General features: G+C 42.7%; 1 protein-coding gene across 11 annotated transcripts in view; it reads left to right on the top strand.

Annotated features, from left to right (window-relative positions):
• The window catches only part of JADE1 (jade family PHD finger 1), an 83,802-nt gene that overhangs the window by 53,420 nt on the left and 8,630 nt on the right, over window positions 1-21,752 (top strand). For all 11 annotated transcript variants that reach the window (XM_072620980.1, XM_072620981.1, XM_072620985.1 and 8 more), the window contains 4 exons: window positions 5,957-6,124; window positions 7,598-7,714; window positions 14,137-14,658; window positions 20,757-20,874. In XM_072620980.1, coding sequence (XP_072477081.1) covers window positions 5,957-6,124; window positions 7,598-7,714; window positions 14,137-14,658; window positions 20,757-20,874 — 925 coding nt within the window. The remainder of the gene's footprint in view (window positions 1-5,956; window positions 6,125-7,597; window positions 7,715-14,136; window positions 14,659-20,756; window positions 20,875-21,752) is intronic.

A 21,752-nucleotide genomic window follows, 5' to 3' on the forward strand; every position in this document is an offset into this window, starting at 1 on the left:
AAGAAGCAAAGAAGGAAGACATTCTAGGCATAAGGAAGAGTTGAAGGACAGGTACAGGCAGAAGGATGAAAGGTGTCTTCGTTTGACAGAAAATAACCTCGTTCAGTCGAACTGTAAGTAATGTGTAGAATGTGGGGCTGGATTTGTGTTCATACGTGTGCAAATTAGTATTGGGAACGTCCCTCTCCCAATAGAGGTTGATGCCTTCTTTGCAGCCTACATTCTTATAGAATTATCGAGGCCAAAGATTTGCGCCAGGTCATATAATGTATATTAAAGGCAGGACTTGAACCCAGGCTTTTTTGGCTTCAGAGCTGTCTTTTTATGCTCATAGAATTACAGATTTAGAGCCAGAATGGACCTGAAGGGTCATCTAATCCAGCTCCCTCCTTTTAAAGAAAAGGAAACTGAGTCCCAAAGAGCTGAAATGATTTGCCAAAAGTCATACACTTGAAAGCCACGATTTGTTCTCCAGTTCTCTGGTGCCAGATTCAATGCTCTGTCCACATCACCAAACTGCTTCATACTAAATAGGAGATAAAACTTGAAAGGGAGGGAGAGTCACATCGTAGGGAGCCTAGAACAACACACAGAAGAATTTCACCTTTCTTTGAGAACTAATAGGGAGCCATTGAAGATATTTGAGTAATGTGAATGAATGAATGAATGAAGCATTTACTAATTGCTTTAGTTTTTGCAAAGCATGTGGTTCTGCATGGGGGGATACAGAGAGAAAAGTAAGACAATCCCTGTCCTCAAGTATACCTTACATTCTAATGGAAGAGACAACACAGAAGGAAGGTTTCAGCTATAGGTCACATGGAAAGACACCATAGTTACCAACCTGAAGGAGAACATGAAGGCTACTTTTTCTTATAAAGGCAAGTGAAGGGATACCCAATTTTGGAATGGATATTTGTTACCAACTGCCTGGGGTCACGAAGTACCAGTTATGTCTCACAGGAGGAAAAGAAGTTCAGTGGTCACTTAGGGGATGTTTACTTGTTGGTAGCATCTAATAATCTCTGAGGCTTTTGGACCCATCAACTCAATGATCAAGTAAGTATAGTACTGTTCCTCCCCTCCTCCTCTGCGTCACCATTTCTCCCTCTCTTTCTGTCTCTTTCCCCCCTTCTCTCCCTTCCCCCCTCTTCTCTCCCTCCCTCTTTCCCTCTCTCTCTTCCTTTCTTCTTCCCTTCTCTCTCTCCTTTCCATCTCTCCCCCCAACTCACTCACGCACTCTCTCTCTGTCTCTCCCCCTTCCTCTCTTCCATCTTTCCTTTCCCCCTCCTTCCCTGCCTCCAACATTTTATCTCCCTTGAAAATGAATTTTTCTTTTCTTATTCTTTTTAAGCATACCAGTTGGAAGAGGGTAGAGTTACATAGTTTGGATGTGTGTCAAAACATGTGCCTGGGGTGCTCCTCAAACACTGATCACTCAACAGAGCAGTTTGAGGTCTAAGCTTAGAATGACCATGTTAACATTATTCCAAGCTGTGATCTTAAAACATCTCACAAGGGAAGACTGGCGTGGGGATTCTTGTTGGGGTGTGAGTTCCAGGGAAGAAAAATAAACTATACCCCCTGCTCTCGATGGTTTGGCTTGGGGAGAAGGAAAGGATGACTGGCTGGCTTGTGATTTCACCCATGTGGGGGATCTCCTGCTATGGAAACCTTCTCTATTGATGCAGATCAGCTGCTTGGCTTCAGTTTATAGTCTTGGAGAGTTGTCTCCTTATTAGTGATATTTATTGCTTTAACTTAACCTCCAACATTGGCCCTTTAACTAATTATCATCTGCCTTCTGATCTCAACCGAAAGCCCAGAGGACAGTGTGCCTGTCTTTCAGCATGCTACTGCCTGCCTTGGGAGGCAATGCAGGATATTACAGGAGAAATAAAACTGGGAGGGACCAAATTGTTCTGTAAGTGAAGAAGAAGATTCCCAAGAGAAGTCAAGTGATAGGCTCAGTGTCTTAGTGCTAGTTAGCAAGCAGAGCCAGGCCTAGAAGGTCTCTGGCCCTGGGTTCAAGTGTAGACTTGGTTATGTACAAAAGAAGTGGCTCACTTCCCTCTCTCAGCTTCATTCACCTTCTCTGTAAAATGAGTAAGCTAAGACTTGTATTAACTGCTGGATCAGAGTTGTTAAGGTCAAAGGAGGTGTTGAGTGCTTTGAGAACCATACGGCATTATATAAGTATATAAAGAAGCTTAGATTTGCCATTGAAGGTCTTGAGCTTGAGCTGGGCAAGTCGCTTTCCCCATACTGAGCCTTAGCTTTCTCACCTACAGGGGTTGGACTCAGTGATCTCTAATATCCCTTCCACCCTTCCATCTCTAATGTCGAGAGTGGTTTTATAAGTCTTAGTTTGGGGACTCTTTCCCACCTTCTGAGATTGACATCGTGGAACAGATGGAGTTTAGAGCCAGAACAGGACCCCTGGAGGTTTAATCAAACCCTCTTAGGCCAGAACTGGGAAAGCAACGTAGCCAGGGTCCAGTGGGTAATAAGTGGGAGAGCCATGTTTCCAACCCAAGGCCTCTAATGGTTTTCTCACTGCCCTTATATCTTAGTGTTCTGAGAAGCCTTGGAGATGGGGAATGCAGTCGTTATTATCGCCATGTAGAGGTGAGGAATCTGAGGGAGTTTACATGGCTAATTGGTGGCAGAATCTGGCCTGGATGCCAAATCATGGAAAGACAGCTTGGCTTCAGGCTCTCTTCTGGTCTCGTTGGACATCCCCCCTCCCCCCCATTCTGTGACCCAGACAGGACCCATTCTTTGCTCTTCACTTTGCTACCCCTTGCCCCTGGCACCTGGAATGCTTTCCCCATTCGCCAGCACATTGCGGAATCCCTCTTTTCTATCAAAATGAAGCTGAGGCGTAGAATGAGACATGAAGCCTTTCCTGACTCCTGCTCTCTGCCAGACCACCCTGTGGTTAACTACTTTATATATGTATATATTTATGTCTACTAATTCTGCATATGTTTTTATATGTGCTGGTCTTCCCTGTTAGGACATAAGTCCCTTGTGAGTATGGATTGTTTCATTCGTTGTGTGTATGGGTGTATATATCTCATATAGACACACACATGTATATGTCTACATGTGTACGTTTATGTGTAGATACAGATCTGTATGTCTGCTTATCTGTCATCTATCTATCATGTCTAGCAATCATTTATTATCCATCTTATTTATCGATCTAGCTATAATCTGTCATCAATCCATCAGTCATCTCTTTATCTGTCTAATCTGTCAGTTTGTTCCCTGGTACTGTGCCTGGCAGAAAGTAGGCATAATAAATGTTTGTCAGTTGGCTCATTGATTTATTGACTCCTCAAGGTCACACAGATGGCAGAGTAGGAAAGCTAGGATTCAGACCCCAGGGCCTACATCTGGATATAGTGGGCTGCTATGGTCACTTCCTTGAAGTCTTTGTGTCAAGGCCTTTGTGGCCTGACCCGACCGTGGACTTTATCTAATTTATTTTCAAGAGTCTCAGAAGTGCTTTTCAGGTAAGAAGTCGTCTCTTGAAATGCAGGTGTCAAGTAGACACTAAGCCTGCTTTTCTTCTTTGTACCCATCACCTTCATCATTTTTCCTTGTCTTTCAGTCCATCTGACCTTTCCCCCTAGGCCCCGCAGACCTGGTGCCAGGGCCTCTGCCATCCTTGTCCCGAGACCAGATTTCATTCTCCTTTGCCTTGTGCATGTCTCATCACTGCCTGCCTCTGTGGTTTCCTTTTCACATCTGGGCTCTTCAGATGTTATCACGGCTGTTTGTTTTTCTTCCAAAGACCTGGAATTGTGTCCCTATTACTCCTGACATAGTTTCTGGATAAAGTTCAAATGAAAGTGTTAATGAAGACCCTGACGAGTCTCCTGGTTTTTTCTCCCCCATGCCACATGTTTTATTTTGGCCTGGCCATTAATTTAGCCTTTAACATCTGCAGCTTCTGTCCTCTTTTCTTAATCCCTTGGCCATTACTCATTTGTTTTTGAATCCTAGGAAAAGAGCTCACCTTTTCTCCTTATCTGTGGGTTCTCTGCTTTTGGGTCCCTCTATGGTACTTTAGGCCTGGTATTGTATGGTTACGTAGGCTCATTTTAGATCTGATCCAAATCAGAAGTTATTTGTTAAGTGCCTGCTGTGTGCCAGGCACTATGTTAAGGTGTAGGTATAGAAACTGAAAAGAATTATATAGTTCCTGTCCTGAAGGAACTCAATTCTTTTGGAGGCATAGAACATTTAAACAGATATGTGTACGTCTAGGTACAGAGGTTTTTTCTGTGAAGTTGGTATTCAGCCAAAATGTGGCCAAAGGGCCACATTTGAGGACCTAGAGGGCCACATGTGACCTTGATTGAGGAGGAAGGAGAGATCACTAATGAATGGTATCAGCAAATTCTTCTCATGGGACTCAAGAGGAAGCTGAAGATTCACAGGGGCCAGTGAGAAAGGAGTGATTCTAGCCAGGTATACAAGATGGCTTCGGAAGACAAGAGTTCTGGGATTTAGGCTGGTTTGGCTGAAACACAGTGTCTGTATATATAGGTGCATGCTGGTTAATGTTTAACAAACAGTTCTCCCCTAGTACTTCCACTAACAAAACAGCAGGGAAGTTTTCCTTTCCCATCCTGAGCTTAGAGAATACTGTGAATTCTTGTTGCCAAATGTTTTGTTTTTGTGGGGCCGTCTAAGCCCCAGAGTAGCCCAACTTAGTCTCAAGATCTTGAAGTACAGTGTTCAGGAAAGATGCCCCACTCCCAGAGGTAGGCTGTACTTACTGATGAGGGCCTGGCATTCAAAGAGAAAATGATCTTAAAGATCAATAAAGATCAATAAAAAGATCAATAAATCTTAAAAACCAATAAATACAAGGCACAAAAAGGAATAGGTGTGAAACCATACACCTCTTACCTGCAGTCTGTTTTTTTAAAGTATATATTAAAAGTAATATATTAAAAAGTATAAAATATATTTCAAAGTACATATATTATGAAATAATAAAAAATACATATTAACATTTAACACGGTAGTACCGCCACTGCCCAGCTTTTCTGTGTATTTCTGTGTTTTATTATTTTCTTTTTTTTAGAGTGTCACTGGTGCTATGCCTCCCTCTCTCCCCAAAAGTCCTATAATTAATCCCGCCTTTTTAAAAACCACATTGGCTGTGCTTGCAAATGGAGCCCATCACCTATGAGGAAGTGGATTGTATGTTTCGTTATCAGTCTTCAGGGATTGTGACAGGTCATTGCATTGGCCACTGTCCTTAAGTCTTTCAAAGAAATTGTTTTTCTTTCCGGTGTTGTTGTCCTTGTAGAAGTGGTAGTTATTGTAACTGTTGCTCTGGTTTTGCATCGGTACAGGTGTCTCAGGTATCTCGAATCTCCCTCTTTCATCATTTCCTGTGGCACAATAATATTCCACTCTATTTCTTTACCACAGTCTGTTTAGCCATTCCCCAACGGATGGGTACTCACTTTGTTTCTAGTTCTTTGCTACAACCAAAAATGTTCTTTTCTGAGTATTTTTATATGAAGGGCTTCTTTCCCTCTGTCTTTGATCTCTGGGGGATAGACATGTGCTGAATAGTGGTATTGCTAAGTTGGGATTTTCTTCTTCATAAGAGGATGGAAAGAAGGGTCTCGCCCTATCCCGTGTCCACATTCCAGTTTGGTTAATGGAGTTTGCCATGTTGGTTTGAGGCCACTTGTGCCTGTTTTCTGATCACTTGCCTTAGATAAACTTTCTCTTAAATTTGAGGTGTAACATGGTGTTGTTTCCCCTAAATAAGGAAGGGAAAATGTGGAGCGTGGTGGTTTAGGTTAGTTACTCTTCACTCCCTCCCAGGCATCCTCTGAATTAGTAGGAGGAACAGACAGAGAAAGATCACACTTGCTACTTCTTTGTTTTTCTCTTTGGGGGCCGGTGTGGGGGAATGCAGGCATGTTACGGAATCCTGAAGGTTCCTGAAGGCAGCTGGCTGTGCCGGACGTGTGCTCTGGGGGTGCAACCGAAATGTCTGCTGTGTCCAAAGAAAGGTGGAGCCATGAAGCCGACACGCAGCGGAACCAAGTGGGTCCATGTCAGCTGTGCTCTGTGGATACCAGAGGTAGGCAGGCTGTGTGGAGATCCTGCTTCTCAAGAGGGCATGAGAGAGAGCTGCCTCAGAGGCTTGTCCTGTTCAGAAGCCTGAGTCGTCTTGCAAATAGATGCAGACACATCTCATCTTGTTTCCTTTTTTTCCCCTCCCTTCCTTCCTTCCCTCCTTCTGTTCTTCCTGTAGAACTTTGTTCATCTTTCATATCTTTATCTTGTCATAGCATCTGATTCCTGTGAGTAACAGGAGGACCTGAACAGGACCTGCTTTGTGATTTTATTTACGTTTTTATACCTCTAAGTCTTTTTTTTGTTCAGGTCTGGTTTAATTGATTTCAGGCATTGAACCCAGGACAATTTAATATGCTGATTTTGAGCTTGACCTCTGTGACTTAGATTTCTGAGGACTGTTTATGTTGGGGGGGGATTTTATTGAAGGAAGACCTAGAGGCATGACAGAATATGATGCTGAGAAAGGGAAATGATTTTTTCATTCTCAGTAGTACCAGAGACAGATCAGTTTGGCTTAAGTGGGGATACTGTTTGACCCACATGATGACTATCTCTCACACCTGGGATTCTTAACCTGGGGTCCATGGTGTTCTTTTTTTTAAAAAATTTTTTATAAGTCTGTTTCATTGGTTTATAACCAGTTTCACCTAAGGGTAAGTATAATTGGTTTCCTTTTGAATTTGTGTATTTTATTTTGTGCCTTTGTAAATGAGATTCTGAAAGTGCTTCAGAGGTTTCAGCAGCCAGCTAGAGGGGGGCTATGCCACAAAAGTTTAGAAAACCCGTTCCTCAAAGTGTTTTGTATTCCCCACAGTGCCTGGCACAATTCTTTGTCCCCAGCAGATGTGTGACATATATTTGTTGAATAAAATAATGGAAATTAATTGAATTGGTAAGACAGATATTAAGCCAAATAAATATAGCTTATAGTCACGCTTCATTCCTAGAGAAGTTTTGGAAACATTCGTAAATAGTTGTTTAGTCAGTAGCCCTCTCCTGTGAGGTGGGAAGGTGATTGATGGCGTGGTTTGTATTTTATATGTGATCATAAGCAGATCATCATTGTGACATCAGACATCCAGGTGAATACTGGAAAAATACAGCTGGGTATTTCCAAATATCTGGATGTTTGCCCTCATGTTGACAAAACATTTCAGTGTTTGGATTATTCAGATTTTATCCAGGTATTTGGCATGATGTAACTTCGGGCCAGGTGGAAGCAAAGATGCTGTGGTAGAACTGGGTGCTGCTTACTCACTGGGCTTAGATAGTAGGTCAGAGGGAGAAGGAAGTCTTTGAGATGCCAGTGTTCTCTTAGCAGCTGCAATCTGACGTGTTGGATCAGAATATTCACTCTGAGCATTTCCCAGGGTGGTTATGAGGACCCAATAGGAATGTACAGAGAAACACTTTGTAACCTTTAACACATATGCCCTTGTGTCTGTATCCCTTTCCTCTCCTATCTTGCCTTTAGGTGAGCATTGGCAGCCCAGAGAAGATGGAGCCCATCACGAAGGTGTCTCACATCCCCAGCAGTCGGTGGGCACTGGTGTGCAGTCTCTGCAATGAGAAGATTGGGGCCTCTATACAGGTAGTTAGCTAATGGCAAATGACCTCTTCCTTTACCTGTCTGCATGTGCTAGCAAATGTCATGAAGAAGGAAGTACCACTGGTGTAGTGGCCTGGGCATGTGTTTTTGTGTGTGATTAGGCCTCACTTCATGTCTCTGTGACTTTAAATGGGGCCTAGTTTATATGGACCACTCTCATGCAGGGCTAGAATTATTATCAAGAGAAGTAGGGTGCATGATATCAACTGTAGAATTAACTGCTACTTGTATCAAGTGATTTTATGGTTGTCCACCACCTTACCACACATTAGAACAAACAGTATTTGTAAAATCTTAAATACAAGAAAGGGAGGAATTGAATCCCCTAAAACTGATTTTAAGTCAACCTCATAACCTCTATGACTTTCTCGTGAGGAAGGATCACAAATTTAGAGCTGGAAAGGGTATCAGAGGTGATTGAGGCCAACCCCTTTATTTTATAGATGAGGAAACAGGACCAGATAGTATCTAAGGGAACAGGTAGTAAGTGGAAAAGCCACTCTGGTTCCAAATGTAACACTCCTCCTAGCTACACCAATTTAAATAGGACCAGATGAAAGCTCTGGCTTACAGGAAGAGACTGCTAGGTGATGTACTTAATGTAGTGCTAGATCATTGTAGTTGCTTAGTAAATGTTTGTTGACTGACTGGAACTGCAAAGGCTCATCGGGGGTGGGGAACCTGTGGCGTCAAGGCCATACGTGGCCTTCTCAGTCCTTGGATGCAGCCTTTTGACTGGGGATTTGTTTTGTGAATTTCAGGTTCTGTCAAAGGGCTGCACTTGAAGACCTAGAGGGCCACATTTGGCCTCAAGGCCGCAGCTTCCCCACCCCTGTTAGACCATTCTTTTAAATACGTATTTCCTGTGGCTTCTCTATAAAAGTCTAACCCTTCGAGCAGCTGGCCTACTCCTCTTCCAGGAGCGTTGGCTACCATCCCTTCAAAGTCGGGAGGCAGTGTCAGAGTCTAAAGGCTGGTTCCATCAGCCCTTCGCTGTCTCTTTGAAGGGAAGGAACCAGAGCAGCCTGAAGATCACCTTGAGCTCAATTGGCCTTAAAAAAAGGTAGCACTGAAATTTGACTGAAATCTGGGAAACAGGAGATGCTGTCGGCCACTCTAAGGTTCTCCAGGGATGATGATAATCTGACATGGTGTGGGGATAACCATCCGATGTAATTCAGTGGGCACCTCTTTAGTGCCCAGAATCAACAAACAGCTTATATCTCCTGGGTCAAGATCCTGGATGGCATCAGTTCTGTCCTTTCAAGGGCACTTAGCATCACTTGGCTCTGTCTGGGCCAGCACCTTAAGTCAGGTTACTTAATATCTTGATGGTAGCAACACTTTCAAATGTTATATTGCAAGAGGGGATCTGAAGTTCACTTTCTTGCCTCACAATATCTGATTCTTCTTATTATATTCTTAAATTATCTTATTATTATTGTGTTCATGTTATATAAATGTTAAAAGAGCACCCAAACTCTGCAGCCTTGAGGAAGTGACAAGATTCTGGAATTTGGGAATTGAGGTCATAAATTCAATTTGAGCAAATCATTTCTAATCCAGTTTAGTCCAACAAGTATTTATTTAACACCTGCCACACACAAGGCACTATAGTAGATGCTGGGGATATAAAGACAAAATAAAAAAAGGTTTTGCCTTTAAGAAGTTTACATTCTATCCTCTGCTGGTGGGTAGTAGCTTAATTTGATCGTAGCCAGTGACTGAGCTGTCACATTGAGAGTAGTTTCTAAGTCTGTCCCTTGCACTGCAGCCAGATTTCCTACAGAATTCAGTCTTGGCAACATGTGTCTTACAGACATGTTCTTTGGAGTGGAGCTCACCCTTTGGCTCATTAGTTCTTCCAGTGTGGCTGCTGCTGTAGGCTAGGCTCTAACCCTGTTCACCTCAGAGTTTGGACTTTCTAAGGGCTGAAGATGGATGTCTGTCTGCGTCTTTGGAAACAGCCTAACACACAACTGGTTTTACTTTTGGTGTAAAACAGAAATGCCATCATCATCAGCCAAGGTTGATTGAGTTTGCAGTGAGTTTATGGCACAGGTCTAGGTGATACAGGAGATGCTTGGGCCTGGTGCTGGAGCATAGTTCTGAACATCTGTCTCCTAAGGGTGTCATAAAAACTAGGAGAGCTGCAACCATTGTTAGGAAGAAATTCTGCCATCAACATACATATATCAGTATATCAGGATGCAGAATCATCTTGTCTTAGGGACATGAGGGAGTGGGAATTGAGATGACTTATCATGTCTTTTTCAGTTTGTCCCAAATCATTCTAGGAAATTAAGAGATTTCTACTAGTAATTATTCCTTCCAGGAGACCTCGCTGTCATGATTTAATAATCAGTTATTTGGTAAAATAATCAGCCATTCATTTAAGGTCTCTCAATGGCTGATTTTATTGTAGGAGACAAATGATTGGTTTTCAGCTTGAATAAATTAGTAGGATGTTAGATTTAGATCTGGAAAGGATCTCAAAAGGTATCTTGTTTGACTCCTCAGTTTATGGATGAGCAAATGGAGACTCATGAAAAATGATTAGGTCATACAGTGCTGGAATTTGAACTCAAGTGCTCTGCAAAGCAAAACAAAAAAAAGAAAATCAGATTCATTACTTTGAAAGACTGGTGGTGTAGCTATACACGAAGAGAGCTCCAGGTAGACTTTTTCTGGTTTTACTGTTTCATCCTAGAAGGAGAGGATGGCACAGTGGAGTCAGTAGGGACTTTGGAAGACCTGGGTTCAGACTACCCCCCTGACACTTGCTGTTGGGCCCATGAGCAAATTCTTGAGTTTCCTGTGCCTCAAGCTTGCTCTCTTAGATGGTGGAGTGAGCTCCCACACTGCACTGCTGAGATGAGGAGTCCTTGACACATTGACATACGTTGCCCTTTAGTCAAAGAAAGTACTTTTGTAGGGTGACAGCTCTTATTTCATGAAGGCAAAAGTGTCATCATTTCTCTGTCATTGTAGTTCCAACTTCTTTAACAGTGGCAGAGTAAACAGGCTGTAAGAACAGCATGGATTCCTTGCCTCAAAACACATGCAAGTTCGTTCTAGATTTTTAAGAAAGGTGATGCCATGTAATTCACTTTTGTGGGGGAGGTGTCTACTAAATGCTTCTGTCAACAGATCTCTTCCATTGATTGGGGCTTGATTCTTGATCAGATGATCATATGTAATGTGGAGGGTTGATTGAAGGAAATGAGCATATTAGCTGGGAAGACGGGAAGGGAGTAGGGAGAGGGAGAGGAGTAGGATTGAAAGTTAGCTTCAGGCATTGGCAGGGCTGGCCTGTGTAGAGCAGGGCTTACTCTGCTTCATTCTTGAGGGGAAGTACTAGAAGCAGGTGGAAATTTCAGAGGCAGATTTATATTTAATGTAAGGAAAAATTTTGTAACAGTGAAGACCATACAAGTTTCATGGTATTTCCCATGACTGGAGGTCTTCAAGGGAAGACTTTAGTGTCCATTTGTTAGCTCATTGTGGATGGCTTTGTTAACAGTATGGTTGCACTAGAGAGCCTCTGGGGCTCTTGTCAGTTAGGAGATAACTGTGCAAATCTTCAGGGAAAAAAGATCGAGTGTGACCTTAGAAAGCAATCTAGGTCTATGCGGCAAAAGAAAGTCCAGAAGTGGCCTTTAGACATGGGCTGTATTTAAAATCATCAGCCCTGTGTGTATATTAGTTAAGTATGCATGCATGTATGTATGTAAGTAAATGTGTCTATGCATGTCTGTGGGTGAGCATGTATTTAATTATGCATGGGTAGGGAGGGGACAGGCACTTGTAAACTGAGGAAAGGAAAGAATATTTTCTAGAGTGGCAGATTTCCTTCTGAGAGTTCTTTTCTACGCTTCTCAGTGAATCATTCCTTAATCTATAACTTTAACTTAGAGGAGATAGTTTTATAAATTTTTTTCCTCACGATTTGTCTTCCAAATAGAAAAGATCTGGTGCTTTTTTTTTGTTGTTAGTAGTCTCTTTTTTTCCTCTTCCTTCCTGTTCCCTCCTGGGGTTGGGGGGTAGGGTGAGGAGTGCATTAATTTTGAGGAGAAGAGAGGAAAAGAAGGTTTGATGGTTTTCCATATCCTTTCACATTAGGTTGATTTTATTAAAAAATTTATCTCTGAAACATTTGCAGCTGGAAAAGCTGTGCTGTGCATTTATGTGACATCTGGATGCTGAGTCAACCTGAACAGGAAAACCCCAAGGAAAGCTCTTTGGTTTCTTTACAGAGTTCTGTATAAATATCCTGTTGCAATTCATTTTTCTTGAAGGTTAGAGCACTTGAGTGCATAGTTTAAATCAGACATAGATAAATGCCAAATATTTCTTGTTTGAGCCCTGAGCGGGGGAGGGGACTGTTTTTTCAAACTTTTAATGATGCTGTCCTGGCTAGGTGTGTGAATGCTTCCATTGAAGCTGATTAAGCCTATTTCTTGGAACTGAGATTATTTGTAGAGAAAGTTACAGATTTATTTTAGGACACCTGCTTCAGTTCTTTGTGAATGGGGGGTAGCCAAGGAAGGATTTTTGCTTCCTTTCTCCTGGGAAAAGGAAAGAAACATTATAGTCACCAATGGAATCATGACTGGGTTTGAATCATTTCCTAAATGTTAAAACGTTGGGGCGGGGGTGGGGGAAGGGATGGAGGGGGTGGTGTCAAGGAAGTACCCAACTCTAAGCACTGCTGTGTGTGGTGATGCAATTCAGGATCTGTGAATGAGTTTAATTAAGGCTTTCTTCTGGCCCAGGGCCAGTGGATCCTGTTCTTTTCCCCATAGGCCTGGCAGGCTCTAGGGATAACGTGGCCTCACATAATACAGTATTGCTTTTAAGGGATTGGCTACAGTCACCACAAGGAATCTTCTTCCAGGGATTTTTCTCTTTATTGAGCAGCAAGGATTTTCTCTTCATCGGGATTGGGCTAGGAAGAAACTAATCATTTCTCCCCTACTAATTGTATCTCTTCTCAATTACTGCCTTATTAAGATACCAAGGTGGGGGAGAAGGACAGGGTGTTTTTGCTTTTTAGTTCTAGCCGGGATACTAAAGCACAGCTTGATCCTGCCCAGCCAGAGGCCTGACCTCACTGTCCTTGATAGCCAGTGAATCTCAGCAATGCCACTTGCAGGAGCTGTGTTGCTTTGAGGCATCTCGTTCAGAAGGCTGCTGCCAAAGTGGTCCTTCAGACAGTTACCCTCCTTTGGCCTCCTTCAAGCATTCTGAATGCTCCCTCTGGGAGCTAAGGATGTTTGCCAGTTTGTCCCTTATCTGCAGTCATCTCCTCCTCCCATGACTTTAGTGGGTGGGATTAGTGGATTTAGAGCCTGGAAAATCTGAGTTTGAGTTCTTGCCTTACTAGCTGTGTGTCCCTGGCCAAGTCTCATCGTTTTTTTGAGAACTCATTTTCCTTCTTTGCAAAACGGTGATAATAATAGCACTTGCATCATAGAATTGTTTTATCAGGTGAGGTAATGTACGTAAAAAGCGCTTTGTAGATTTTGAAAGCTCTGTGTTAATGTCAGTTATTTTTATTACTAGTTACCTTGGCTCTCAGTCCCCTGGATCTCATTTCCCAGCTTCTGATCCAAATACATATCTTAGTTGGGATGAAGTTTCTTATTCCCTTCAGACCCCTTACAAGTACTTGTCCTTCCCTGGGGGAATATACATTAACATAAACATATCTAAAGTTAGTACAGCCCTGAACAAGTTGATTTCAACTAGGTGGCCTAGTGGGTAGAGCGCTGGATCTAGAGTCAGGAAGTTCCAGTTTGGCCTTAGACACTATTAGCCAAGGCCCTGGGCCAGTCTCTCACCCTCAGTTTCTTCATCTGTAAGATGGGGATTAGCACCTACCTCCCAGGGCTGTTGTGAGGATCTGATGGGATAGTACTTGTTAGAGCACTTAGCACAGTCCCTGGCACAGAAAAAGGCACTGTGGAAATGTTAGCCCTCATCATCATCATCATCATCATCATCATCGTCGTCGTCATCATCACCACTATTAATTGAACCATCCGGGTTTATGTTTATGTCCATTTCTGGATGCCCTGTCCTAGACACAGGAACCTAATTTAAGGGAAGCCCACATATAGAAGTATGAATATGAAGGTTTTCCTAAGAAAAGGAAGTTTTGTCTTTTAAAAAAAGTGCTCAAGCTAGGGTTCTTTTTACACAGCAAGCTCTCTTACCTTATTTAACTGGACTATAATTTAATCTTCCCCAAATTCCCTTTCCAGGAGTATAGCTGTTGTGCGGTGTGAGGCAGGGCAAGGCTGGTGCTGTCTTCAGTGCAGTGCCCAGCACGCCCTGGGTACCCAGGAGCTGTTCATTCAATAATATTTTGCTTTCCTCTGTTCCCTTCCTTTCCCATCCAGTGCTCTGTAAAGAACTGCCGCACCGCCTTCCATGTGACCTGTGCTTTTGATCGTGGCCTCGAGATGAAGACCATCTTAGCCGAGAATGATGAAGTCAAGTTCAAGTCGTACTGTCCAAAGCATAGCTCCAGCAAGAAGTCAGAGGAGAACCTCAGTGAGAGCGCCCCTCCGGAGAACGGGGCCCAGGCCAGCCCTCCGCTGGGTCACCTTGAGCCCTTTGACAGCCTGGAGCAGAATCAGGCTGAGGCCCACCGGGTGAGTGTCCGGAAACAGAAGCTGCAGCAGCTGGAGGATGAATTCTATACCTTCGTCAATCTGCTGGATGTGGCCAGGGCTGTCCGGCTGCCTGAGGAGGTGGTCGACTTCCTGTACCAGTACTGGAAATTAAAGAGGAAGGTGAACTTCAACAGGCCCCTCATCACCCCCAAGAAAGACGAAGAGGACAATCTAGCCAAGCGGGAGCAGGACGTCTTGTTTAGGAGGCTGCAGCTTTTCACTCACCTCCGGCAAGACTTGGAGAGGGTAATAATTGACACTGACACCTTAGAATGAGTGACCTAGTGAAGACATCCCCTTGCAAAGAGAGCAAGCTAGTTTCATTTCTTTTCACACCTGCATCCATTTTGCAGCAGGGGGTTTCGGTTGGGTGAAACAAATTGTGAGCTGGCAAACTCTGTATTTGTTTCCAAGACTGCCATAGAGGGAGAGTAGTAGCATCTGCAACTCTTTAAATCTTTCCTAACTATCCTCCACTTAAACCTTTATTCTCCCTCTGCAAGGTCCATAGGGGTGACTTTTCTTCCCTTTTTCAGAGAGATGAAATGGCCCTAGAGGTAGGATCAGGGGTCTTGTTCAGAGCATTTTTCACAAGTTACTTACAACTTAAGTTGGAGCCCCAGAGTGGAGTTAACTGATTAGGAGCAAGGTTAGGAAAAAATGGTCACTAGTTCAGCGAGGGGAGTATGTCCGGATATGGACATGGGGCTGTGAAAGGACATGCGTATGTTCTTTCCCATGTTGTGACCAATCCACTTCTTGGCTGCTGGGGGGACAGCGAAGGGGAGAGAGTCCTGAGAAGACATCCCTAGCAATGAGGTGTTAAGTCACCCTTGAGTCTTGAGAAGAGAGAAGAGAATAGTAGCCCACAGACTTGTGAGCAGTTGAGTGTCGGAGCTGAGGAGAACCCCCTTAATGCTTAGTCATTATAAACAGGATTCGCACACTGCATGCGTGGATGTTTGAATGCAACACATAGCAGCTAGCCTCTCACCTGCTGTGATCGCCCCTCCTAGAGCAGAGGGCAGCTTGGGGGTTTGCTCCCTGCTGCGCTGCTGTCTGAGTCTTAGTAATGGCCTAGCCCTCCCTCTGTGCTGTGTAGGCTTTCTTCTCCCCAGGGTTTCTGTCTCCCTGCTGATTCCCTTAGGTTCATAGAGAGGTGTTCTTACTGAGGAAGCTCTCTCCAGACCCCAGGAGCCATAAGTTCATGAGTACATGGGGTAGCCGGACTGAGCAGAGGGCACCCTCAAGCAGCCTCAACTGAAAGGAACTGAGTAGCCCACATCTTTAATGCTTGTCTCTGAACAGCTGATGTCCTGCTGTTCCAGAGTGACTGGGTTACTTGGGAGAGTTCGGCATTGGAAAGGACTGTGCTTTGAGAAAAAAAAAAAAAGGGTAACCAAAGAATTAGAATGAATTGTAGATGCAGTGAGACCCCAGAGTGAGAGTCTAGTCTCAAAATAGCTTTGACTTGTTAGGGAACCACTGTGACATAAGTGATGACCCTAGGGGGGGTTCACCAGTGAGCCTCTGAGCCTGGAACATTTCCTGTCTGCTTGGATGCACCTGTCTCTTAGGGCCTCTGAGTCAGCACAGGTGACCCCTAGACCAGGGGAGGGGAAAGGAAGCAAGTGTTTGTACAGCATCAGAATTCACCAGCACCCCCTGGGAGCAGGTGGAGAGAAGGCCCTTGCCTTCTCAAACAATGTACATGCCTTTCTGGCATGTTCTCAAGAGATAAGGAAGGGAACCTGGATGGTGAGCCACCAGCCCAGTACCACACGTGCTGTAAGTTGGGAACATGAGCTGTTGACTGTATCAGCTAGCCCTTGGGAGGAGAAGGAGGTGAGAACGCTAATGTTTGGCTTGTATTTGTCTCACAATCACCACAAATAAAAGTACAGAAAATGCTTGTGGTGTATTGACTTTTTCCTGTTCCTGAGTTATTCAGCAGGTTCACATTCATAAGGATTAAACCCTAAACGCCATCTTTTGGAGTCTTCTTTGTTACTTTTTAACGTGGAATGACACCAATGATAACTAACAAATAAGGAGTACAATGAGGGTATTAGAGCTCATCTTTATTTTGTTTACTGGATTAAAGATCCTAAGGGATTTTAGGGACTTTGGGATGACAGTTTTACATCATTTGATCAGAATGAAAAAACCAAACCCAGCAGGGTTTCAAAAAATCAGTCCCAGGGAAAATGAGAATAGAGGCTTTTCAAATCTGAAAATCAAGCACTAACCACTGAAGTCACATATGTCCTTGGTTGTTACAAACAGTAGATCTGTCTGGCTAAAGACAGGGAAGAACAGTTAGAATAATTCCTAAGTAAGGAATATTGTCAGGGTTCTTTTGAGTTAGATGCTCTGTGTGCAACAGTGGCCAGAATTAAATGAGAATGTGTTTCAATTCCCTGGCTTTATTTGATCGTCACACATAGTGTTTCAGAGTATTCCCCAGCTCAGACAAATACTCTGCCCGTGGATATCTGCGTAGAGTGTTGATTAACATAACAAATGATTGCCTTTCATAACACAAACACGAACAGGATCGTGATGGATCTTGTAATTGCTCTTGCCTGCCCAGTTCACAGACACACATTACGTAGCAACATGGATGCCCGTTGGCTATGTTTCACGATAGTAATGACATATAGAATGGTCTAATTCTTTTTAAGGATACATAAATATTAGGCATACACATTAAGCAGGAAGACGTGTTTTATGCTTTCATGCAGCGAGTGGTGAGTGAGCATCTGAATACTTTCTTTGGATCTGCTATATACCAAAGATACTATTTCACCTTTCGATGATTCTTATTTCCTGCCCATAGACATCTTTTCCCCAGGTGTAATGTCTGTAGACCCAGAAAACTTATCCAACAAGTTTATGTTGGTCAGGCTCTCACATAAGACTCGCCCAACACTTGAGACTGCTGGTTTCCAAGGTTGCTGACTGAGAGGCCAGTAGTATGGTAAGCTGGAGCTCTCCTACAGAGTTGTTGGTTGACCTCCATGAGAGTCTGACATTTATGGTGGAGTGGAACAGAAAAGCATTCTCCTTCTTACACGCTGTTCTCCATTCTTGTTTATTTCTCTTCGTATAGGAGGAGAAAGAGGGGGAATGAGGTTGTAGGTACAGAAGAGGGAGGGAGGAAAAGATGAATAGGTCAGGGAGAGAATTAGGGCAGGTCTGCTCTAAGTGGGACAAGATGAAGTCTAGGATTCTGCACAGCTCAGGTGGGATCCTGGGTAAATGCTGACTGGCCATAACAAATGGTCCTTGGAAAGGATAAAAGTTAAGACGCTCTCCACCACAACATAAGCAAAACTTTAATTTCCTATCCTACCCACAGCACCATTCTAGGTGCTGGTAGGGGTAGGGGTTGGGGAGGAGATAAAATGTTGAAATTAAGACACAAATTCTGCCAGAAGACAGATAAAACAACACAGATAGCAGTACGACATCACACATAATTATGAAGCACATGACGAGGGCCTTTGAGTTACATGATTTTATGTAACATTTTATATAACAAAAGTTTATGTAACATCTGAAGAGTAAAGTTATTACTGGTTGGGGAAGCTTCCTGGAGAAGGTACTGTTTGAATTGGGGTTTGAAGGATGAAGAGGAGTGAGTGAGCAGTGAGTAGAAGAGGAAGTTGTAGACATAGAGCACAACCCAAGCAACGAGCAGATGTGAGAGGGCAGTTTATGTTGGGAATATAAGGAATTTTCTTGCTGAGTTTCTGAAAATTTTGAAGAATGACAGTAGTAAAGCTTAGGGCAAATGTTAGGTTGAGGCACATTAACTCATTCAGAGGCTGGTTGTTACTGAAATGACCTAGGCCTTTCTCTTTTCCTGACCATTTTCTGCAACCTGGCTTATCCCAGGGCCGGTGTGGGAAGATCGACAGCAGCTTCATATTTAGCAGTTGTGGGCTCCTCATTTGGTGAGGGAGAGAAAAGGGGGGTAAATATTGGCAAAAATGAAAAGTTCTGGATAAGAGGATTCTGCTCATCTGCGTTCTCCATATCTACCATTTTCAATGGTCGTTTCAAGGAACATGGCTGCTTACGTAGGATCTCGCTAACTCCACAGAGGATTTAAATGTGATAACCTTTACAGCTCCTCAGAAGTCAGTGAACTTGCTTCTATAGCCTCTTTCTTAGGCAGAGGTGTCTTCTGATCTCATTTGCATTTTTGCTTCTCAAAAGGCTTCAGCTCCTACTACTTAAACTTCATTTCCACATATCACATATGCTTTCACAGGGCTTATAAACCTTTTACATTTTTCTTCTGAGACTCAATATTTCCTGGGATTTTTTTTTTATAAAGTACTTTGAATTATTAGCTTTAGCTAGAATTATAGTTGTGACAGAAGGAGCACACCTTTGGTCAAGGCTAGTTATGTTTAAGTAATATAATTTATTCGTTACTGGTGAGACTACTTTTTCTTGATATATATATATATATATATATATACATACACATGTGTACGTGTGTAAATACACATATAACAGATATATATTATATATATATATATATACACACACAGATATGTATGTATATTTAAGAGTAACGAGTTAAAAGTAACTCAAGAGACAGGGTTAAAAGGAAAGTTATTATTTATTTTTTAAGATCTTGACAATGAATGAGGTTATTTGCTGGGGATCAGAAAATCATATCATGCCTGAAGCTTGAAAAACAGCCATCTCCTTTCTCTTAGATATAGGTAGAATAATAAAGGGGCAGAAAGGTCCAATTATTGGTCACGGGTCATGGCATGATGGTTCAGCATTAGTATTTTAGATGAACTTTAGGAGAAGTGCCTACACATTACAGAGAGTCCCAGATGAACATTTTCATTCAGGTTACATTGGCATCAATAAGACAAAATGACAAGATCTTTGAGTTACTTTGAGAAACTCTTGCCATTTACGTCAAAGAATATAAAAAAGTGTTTTCCAAAGTCAGATGAAAAAAAGCTTTGTAGGGACACAAGTATAAAGTAATAAGAGGATGGGGCACACAATTGCCTTGTGTCTGGTACCCACTGTAATAGTAAAAGTTTATTAAGGGAGTTGAGCTTGGGTGATAGAGTCCAGCAGAGGAAGGCCTTTGAGACTTTTCTCCCTGAAAGGTTTAATGTTAGTGTCTACTCCAGTTTCTTACAGAATTTAATGTTAAAACGTGAAATAGTTTCAAAAAGAATCAGATTTTCCCAGTCACTGAATGTCACTAACCTTGTGTAAAGTCTGCTCGTTTTCCAGTGGTAGCTCTAAAGGACAGCTAGAGCCAGGGATGTTAAAAGTTTGGGGAGTAGGCCAAGGGCTTACAGTGCTGTAGATGGAGAGAGTGGAGTAATTTGTAATTTGGCATCAGACACCGGTAGATGTTAAACCTGTACATCATATTTGGTTTGTGACTCCACTCCAGAGCCCTGGGCTTCTAATAAGACTCTTGGCACTCTGATGTGCTGCTCAGTGGCTTACAAAGAAAGCAGGAGGGTAACAAGGTAGCATTATCTCCTTCATGTCCAAGTTGAAGTGCTTGGACACACAGAGCTGGATTGTCTTGTGTGGCAAATTGCTGGCAAAGCTGGAGGTAAGATCCCCATGTGTTGTGATTTCTAGAGGATTTTCAGCACTCTACAAGCACCCTGGCAGTCTCACACCTCTTAAGTGTCTTAGGTGGTAGCATTGCTTAGATTCCTGGGGCATTTAATGAAGAATCCATCAGGCGTTGCACAGGGGCATCTTGTCTGAGGTCTCCTCAGCCTCCCCTAACCCTAGAACTATCTTAATATTATCAGGCCAGGAGGTGCTGATTAAGTGTACAGTAGAGGCATCAGGTGTGGCAGTGCTGGAATTTTAGCCTCAAAACTGTTACAGAGATCTGAAAATTTGAGATGGCAGGAAAGAGAAAAGGGAGAGTCCTTTGGCAATTGGAGGGTGGTCTGAATGGACTAACCTCCTAGAGGTCCCATTATCCATATCCGAAGTCTTTCCCAATGTGGTGGTAGGCTAGGCTGGGGGATGGTAGGAGGCAGAACACACATTCATTAGCGTTCTAAGTACCCTTTCTGCAGTCTAGCTCCCCTCCGCAGCAGAGTTCCTGCTGCCTGAACAGAGAGAGGGGGGAAGGGAATCTGTGCCAGCAGCCCAGGAGGGCTTTTAAAGAGTGAGTAGAATGCCTTTTAAACATTTAAAACCTTTAGTATCTCCCCTTTGTTCTGGCAGGCATCTTGCCTCTCTCCACTTAAATATACAGTCTCAATACTTGTTACTATTGCAGTAAAGTGTTACTGATAGGCTTTGTTCTGTCTGCATTCCAGGTTCGGAATCTCACTTACATGGTGACTCGCAGGGAAAAGATTAAACGGTCTGTGTGCAAGGTCCAAGAGCAGATATTCAATCTTTATACTAAGCTTTTGGAACAAGAAAGAGTTTCAGGTATGTGTGAAAGCTCTTACAGGTCCAGAAGTCTGTATAGTACAGATAGTCTCTATCTGATGGTAAGAGTCTGAAGAACTAAGATTTTTTTACATTCTAGGTAAAGATTTAGGCATGTAAGGGTGACCAGACTTGATAGAAAATTGACAAAATTAAGAAATTTTAACCTTTGGGGTTTTCATCTTTAATGGATATAGTTAATACAATTTTGTGTTCTTATCCAGATTTCAGGGGGCCTGTAAACTTTGATATCTTTATTACAGGAAAAAGTTAATCTTCATTTCAACAGAACTGGGTTCCTTCGTAATCCTTTGGTTTTATTTCACTAGACTGTTAAAGGGGTTTGTGACCTGTTCTAAAGGTTTCTGTTGTTTTGTTCATTCTGCTTAAGACAAGTCAGAGGTAATTTTCTATGTGCATTCTTTGAGTGACTGCCACTCGTTCTCCATATGTAGCTTGTCTGGGTAGGCCTGGATTATAACGCATGTCCATGTTATTGACACATTTTGTGACTAATTAACTTGGTACAGCAAAATGTGACTAATGGTAATTGAAGTATTTCTCTTCTGCCTTCCTCCCTGGGGGGGAAGAAGACAGTTTATTAATTGGGCTAATATCACCTATACCGTCAAAAGCATTGGCATTCAGTAGTATTAAGTTAACAGCAAATTTTTACTTTTCTTCCCAAGAATGAGCACTTTAGATATTTCTGGCTAGTGTTAATGTTAGCAAAGCTTGAAATGACATTGCTTTAACTAGGGTAGCATATATAAAAGGGTGTCTGCCTTGCTGTGGTAAGGTAATTGAATTCAGCTTTAAAGGGTGAGTAGGAATTAGCAGGCAAAGAAGGGAGAGAGAAAACTTCAGGCATAGGAAAT

The sequence above is a fragment of the Notamacropus eugenii genome, chromosome 6 (genome assembly GCF_028372415.1).
Source record: "Notamacropus eugenii isolate mMacEug1 chromosome 6, mMacEug1.pri_v2, whole genome shotgun sequence".
NCBI classification, from domain to species: domain Eukaryota; kingdom Metazoa; phylum Chordata; class Mammalia; order Diprotodontia; family Macropodidae; genus Notamacropus; species Notamacropus eugenii.